General features: G+C 30.7%; 1 protein-coding gene across 1 annotated transcript; it reads left to right on the top strand.

Annotated features, from left to right (window-relative positions):
* Positions 1–1,042, top strand: LOC140867441 (uncharacterized). Its single transcript, XM_073272513.1, has 2 exons — positions 1–394; positions 477–1,042. Exons 1-2 carry the CDS (start codon positions 202–204, stop codon positions 986–988), a joined length of 705 nt encoding a protein of 234 aa, XP_073128614.1. The 5' UTR covers positions 1–201; the 3' UTR covers positions 989–1,042.
* The last annotated feature ends 6,164 nt before the right edge of the window (positions 1,043–7,206 follow it).

Genomic DNA, 7,206 nt, shown 5'->3' with positions numbered 1-7,206 from the left:
AATGACAAAAAGCTATAGACAAATATGATCCACAAATAAGTAAGAGACCCAAACATGGGGAAAATTTATTACAGAAAATCTACAATTCATGCTCCACGAATCATGATTCATGCATAATTGGAAGAAAAATTGGAAGGCATGCGAATTAATTAGTATTTACTATTCTACGTGCGGATTCTTGAGCAAAGTGTGTGGAGATAGATGGTCATGAAAGGTCTTTGTGTGTCAAATTATTTTGCATTTTCATATGGTTGGAAGAGAGATTCATGCCCCCCACAGAGCTTGTTCAAATGGGATTTTGGCAAAAACAGAAGCCAAAAAGCTGACCCAAAATACTACGATGAAATCGAACTTCCTTTCCCAACTTCACTTGTCTCCAAAACATTCTTGAAAGGTAAACATTCTTCCCCAAATCTTTAAATAATTATGTGTTCGGATATATGACTAATTCTGTCCTATATATGTATCTAAACTAGGCAAGGAACTAAAATGTTGCTACAAGGCCACGATCGATGGATTCAGTGCCACTGAATTTCACAACAAATGTGACTTCAAAGGACCTTGTGTCATCATTGCCTACACGGACAGATCCTTCAAATTTGGAGGATTCAACCCCGAAGGCTACAGAAGCACGGATGACTACTACGACACATTCGACGCCTTTCTCTTTTACTGGTTCGACGACCAGCTGTTTGTTTTGCCTAAAGTTGGTGGTAGTGGTGCAGCCCTGTTCGATTATGCTCGAGGCGGCCCGCAGTTCGGTGCGGATGGGTTGCTCATCGGGCCGCCTCTAGCACCTGTGATGGGCGGGTTTGCCGGGCCGGACACGAATTCGGGGGTCGGGGACTTGAGGCAGGCTAAGTCTAGGTTGGGGCTGTCTTATGCTAAGAGGCCTGATGGGAAGAACTCGTTGTTTGGTGATGAGTCTAAGGCAACAATTGAGGAAGTGGTGGTGTTTTGTAGTCCTCAGATTGCTAGTTTGTATTAACATGATTGAAACCTCATTCATGGAAAATGTGATGTTTATAACGACAGTCACAAATAGATTGTACGACACTTTTGAAAATTTTAAGTTATCCTTGTTAAAATATATTTTTTATTCAGTGTAACGTATAACCGTGTGTATAAGTAACATATCCAACAATGCGTCTTAGCTTATTGTAAACAGTTTCAGTAGCAAATTGTAGCATATGATTTCTTAAATTAAAAAAAAAAAAAAGAGAGAGAGAGAGAGAAATTGTGCGTGACCGCTTTCTTTATTTTGAGTTTACCGTAGATGTCGATTTCAGACATAGATAGGACACCCTATTGAAGTTACGTTTGCGGTCCTCGATGTCCGAATTATATTTTATAATTTATTAATTATTTATTTTTTAAAAAATTATTAATTATGTATAAGAAATTTAATTACCCTTGCTTATTGTAAACAGTTTCAGTAGCAACGTCCCGACTCCGACTCCGACTCCGAGTGACCATGATGCTCTTATAGTGTAGCCCACTTCTTTGATAATTTGGGCTTCTTGGCTAAGAGAGAGAAAAAACAAAAACAAAAAACAAAACAAAATAAAATGCTTTTTCTAGGGCCCTAGGCAATTTACAATGTGCAAAAATGAACCCCAAGGTCAAGCTCACATCTTATATAACTATCAAAAGGCAGAATAAACTTCCACGAGTGGTCCTCAATCATTAAACTCAAGACTAGCACGAAATTTAAAGGAGTTCTTTTCAATAGCTTCTAGTTTTAAGAAATAATAATTAAAGTCATAGATCACGCATAAGTTGAGAAAATTTGTTTGAAATAAAATTGAAAATTGAAAATCAAAAGCAGTCTATGATAAATAAGTAGTTTTAATACTAACTTTTTATCGTGATTACTTTCGTAGAACCCTTCAACATCCATCAAATTCTGTGTTTCAATTAAATTAAACAAAATTAAAATGTCCAATATGTGCAAGAAACACATGAAAATTATTTTTTTAAGCTTTAAATCACTTTGCAGTGATTGCAAAAACTCCTTAAATCATAGACCGATGGATTTTCGAATACCCGTATAACTAACACGGTGTTTTTCTCATCGATCCGAACGAATTCTGAAGTAGACGAGACAATTGTAATCACGTTGACTATATTATATGGATAAAATATACTACTAACGTAGCTATCACAATATTGATAGAATATTAGAATGGGCCAATAATGTGTTAGAAGAGATACAGTAAACAAGAATAAATATTGAACCCCCCAACAATACGTGTTCGCACTTTGAATGGTGTGTAAGCAAAGCCCGGATAGACATTGACCAAGTATGATAGCTATGGATCCATGATGGGACTAAATAATTTCATATCGTATGCAAGTTCTCGAAATACTGAGTTTGAGATGTGTTACAATTATATTCTTACCAAGAAATTATTAGCTAAAAATGATCAACAGGGCCGACGAAATATACATGACGTTTTAGCTACTACGTGAATCGAACATGTTACCATTAATTACAGTCTTGACAAAATAATAAGCATCAAATACATGTCGTTTTGAATTGTTATATTATTTAAAAGATTTTAAGTAATGCAACTATGATTACATAGATATCAATACTATGTTCATCGTGAATGCGAAGTTTAATTCATAAAACTAGACAATTCAAGCATTCGTGCTTCGATCATATCTGATTTCTGAATGCATCGAATCGATTTCAAAATAAACATTCATATGCATCCAAACAATTAAAAATGGAGTTGAAAACTCGATCATCGCCCACACTAGCTAGCCAGAAGTCACGTCACGAAGGATTGGACCCCTCCATGATGGAATTAATTACATCCAAAAGTGTGTTATTTTTGTAATACTTGTGATATTATAATGTTGGTGTTATATTTTAAAGAATCCTTTATTTGAATTAGATACCGACCGTGTCTCACTAATTTAATCCACTTGCTAAAAGAATACTTGGGACAAGTTCAGGGTAAAGAAATGGAGATTTCTCGAATTTCCATTTTTGCATACGGTATATGTCACCTAACGGGTCCACTTGTATTTTTTAAGGGAGAGAGAATGAATTATGCAACAATTAACTGCTACATTCATTTCATAATTAAAGAGTTTAATCAGTCGAATAAAAACACTTAATCGTCTAATTACCATTATCGATAGAATATTCCCCAATTGAGATGATAATAAATGCTCGGTATAATGCGTCCATACAGCTGGCTTTGCCAATTAGAAAAATATTAAATTCTTTTGAATTAATGCTAAAAATTCAACAAATATTCATGAGATCTACTATTATATATGAGATTTTTTATTTAATGTATCATAATAAATAAAATTTTTGTATTGAATTATTTTTTTGTTATAAAAATTGACGTACATTGTACCTGTAGCATTACTCTAAACTTTTAGTTTCGCCATAATTAATGATAATTACTCAAAAAAATTTATAATATAATGGTTCTGAATACGACGCATATGGTTTTTTTTCATGTCGTCGAAAATATTGTATCGCGAGCACACAAAAGAACGAAAACATAGATTTTTCTTGTGTTCATTAATTGGATCAAGCGTTGGGACATTATTCACATGATCTTAGTTGTCATCGTCGACTAAATGCGTGGGATTGGCGATACTAACAACCAATCAATTCATATATTATACATTATTTGATTGCGATTTGCCATGTTGTGAATTTGGCATCGATTTCATCTCCATCAAGCTGTTTTCATGAGAGGATATACTGCTAAGATACTCTACCATATGTATGTGTGTGTATTATATATTTCTTAGTATGTATAAAATAATCATACATCGCTTAGTTTGATGAATCGGGAAATCAAGTACCAAGTGGTACAGATCATTCAAATATATTTATTGTATGTTTGTGTGTTCATTTATTCGTTTTGAGTTCATGAATTCGAGGCAATTTGGTTTTAAAAAATCACAAATTTGTTACGTAGTTTCGGCATTTGGACTTTGGGCGTTTCGATCATATCTCATGGGTATTATCCATGGAATAGTTGGCAATCACTGGTTGGTTCAAATCACGTGAGTTCCACTGAATTATATGGGATCCACATGATTTGAACAAATAAAATACATTCACATGTTCTATGAGAATAATACTCATGGGGTAGGTTAGAATTTTCCGAACTTTGGATACATCTTTTCCATTCGTTGCCTTCAGGGCAGTGCAAGAGTCGGATAACTATCATATCAACTAGTAATTTTATAAAAAAAAAAAGGTCTTATGATACAAATTTTGTGATACAAATTTTTATTTAGGTAACTGATTAAAAATGTTAATTTTTTAAGCAAAAAATTTTATTCTATATTATATATATATTGACGTATTTGATTCGTATCAAAGATAAATATCTATAAAACCGCTAAAAACCTACTTTTAATACGTGTGCAATTTTAAAATGCCGCTATGTACTTGAGAGTACTATACATTCATGTTAAATGCGATGGCTGCGAACAACATATATAAAATTTAGCAATGTGTATGCAAAATAATGGACATGATTTATTGTATTGAATTGACAGTATTTTTATTTTTCTTATTTCTGTTGAACATTTAAATTTATGTTTTTTATTTAATTGTAAATGCATGCGATAGGTATATCTAACAAGGAGTGCATCGAGACAGCTTGAGGATTCATTTGTACGATTAATTTTAAAATATTTTTAGTGTTTTATAAGTGACATAAATTTAAGATGTGTATTCGAACAATTTTTTGTAAAATGTTTTTAATTTTTTTTAAAAAAATGTATTTTTCAAGTATATTTATGTGTGTTCGGACGAATTTTTTGTAAAATGTTTTTTTAATTTTTTTAAAATTATTTTTCTAGTATATTTTTTAAAGGATGATTGAGATGTGCATTTTAATGTTTTTGCAATTAATAGCAATTATGAAAAAACAAAACACACTATTTAAAATTGTAAAAGGTTTTTAATGAATAGTCATTCAAACGTGTATTTATTTTTAAAATAAAATTTTAAAAGATTGTATAAAATTTAATAAAAAACAATTATATGAAATTTTTATAAATATTTATCCAAACGAAATTCTAATATAGGGATTTGTCGACCCTACCCCTCTGCAAATTGTATGTGGCTCAAATGTCCAATCATGACCATTGAAATGCATATGGATATTACCCTCTCTGCAAGTTCGAATTTTTTCCTTAGTATAGATATATATCAATAAAATTACTATAATAACGAAACCGTTTTAAAGACGTCGATTCGACATGACCAGTGAAAAAAAATGCTATTTTATGTCAAAAACATATATTTTTTTATTGTAGATATAGATCGAAGACAAAAACTCATGTGAGATGGATTCACGTATTAATTTTGTAGGACATGTCTATTAGGGTTATCCATAAAAAATATTATTTTTTATGTCAAAAATATTACTTATCATAAATATGAATGAGTAGGATTTCTCACAAAAGACATACTCTAGATCGAATCGACATATCTCATAGATATATCGATGACACTGTCCTACAAAAACACTTGGTATCGACATATCTCATAGATATATCGATGACACTGTCCTACGAAAGCACTTACTATATATATATTTTTGAGTTAGGGAAGAAGATTTTTATTATAATTGAGTCTCGAATTCGAGATTTTGTATGAAACATTTGTGTCAAATGAACAACAAGTCATCGACTACTATATATGGATTATATATGTGTTCGACTGTTCTTCAATAATAGTAGCAATTAAAGACCACCCCGTAAAAACCTCCCCAGGTATATAAGTGATTTCCACAATAAATTATTATTATTTATTATTAGATTAGAGTAATTACAATTTGCGATTTATTATACATTGAATGCATCGATATGGAGCTGTCAGGGGGTCAGGGACTCAGGGCATATGTTTGACTAGTCATAATCATTGTTATAAACTTATAATGATCGAAATTAACAAATCAAGATATCGCCATAGCATTGGAAAGGTACCAAACTGGTACACGAAAAAATGTACCAGTTTTACTTTCAATAACAATAATAAAAATCATGATCATAACAAATATTATTAATAATAATAAATAAATAAATGTAACAGTGTTTGTTTGTTTGTTTAATGGATAAAAGTTGCACATCAGCACATGTCAACCGGCCACATGCTATAATTTAATATAAGCAGATGCTATAAGTTATAATATGTTATAATAAATTTATTTTAAAACATATAATACGTATAACTTTTTTTGGATGTATGGAATTGCATTTCTATCAATTGTTTAAATAAAAATATATTATTCCATCAGTAGAAATGTGTGGAAGAAAAATATCATTTGTTTTCTGTTTTTTTTTTCAAGGTGTTGGTCAATTACGGTCTGAACCCACTAATTTTACGTTTGTTTGCTTGATTTTAATATTTTTTATTGGATTAATGACAAAAAATGTTGATGTGAAATCAAATATTAATGATGACGTATCCGACAATATCACGTCAACATTTCGTCCCAATCCCAAACATATAAATTTATATGGTTTTCGACATAATTAAATTGAAAAAGAATAGTTGGAAAGAAATTTTACAGACAAATTTTATCTATTTTTAATTCACTCAAAAAATATTCTACGTTCTCCGAAAACATAATTATTAGGAATATATCAGTTAAAACAAGGAATGCATGCATGTTACTAATTAAACATATAAACTGGATTATATATTACAATCGAAAAAAAAGTCCATACAATCAGAATGAAGTAAAATATCATATCTTAATGTAATCCGCCATTGGAATCGTTCTTTATTTAAATAATATTTTTGACATATAAAATAATATTTTTCACGATGTTAAAGATTTGTCTCACAAGATTGATTAATGAGACAATTTCTTATAAATTTTTGTGTTAATTAAAACATTTTATAACATACATGTTCCAATTTTGTACGTTCTTTTTTTCAAAAAAACAATACTTAAATTTGAAGTTTTGATACAGTGAGCATTCACTGTGGACATCTATGTGAATATCGGCTGAAAGACATCTCGTAAATCTAATAGGTGAATGTTATTTCAACCGATGCTCACATGAGTACCTATGATATATAAAAACTCCTTAAATATATTTGCACAAAGATTAAATTTTATGAAAACTCACGTGAGACAGTTTCACATGTCAATTTTATCAGATAAATCTCATATTATTTTCTATGTCTTAAGTATTATTTTTATT

Source organism: Henckelia pumila, chromosome 4 (assembly GCF_033568475.1).
Source record: "Henckelia pumila isolate YLH828 chromosome 4, ASM3356847v2, whole genome shotgun sequence".
NCBI classification, from domain to species: domain Eukaryota; kingdom Viridiplantae; phylum Streptophyta; class Magnoliopsida; order Lamiales; family Gesneriaceae; genus Henckelia; species Henckelia pumila.
The sequence above is the reverse complement of the archived record's forward strand: the minus strand, read 5'-3'. Positions and strand labels throughout refer to the sequence as shown.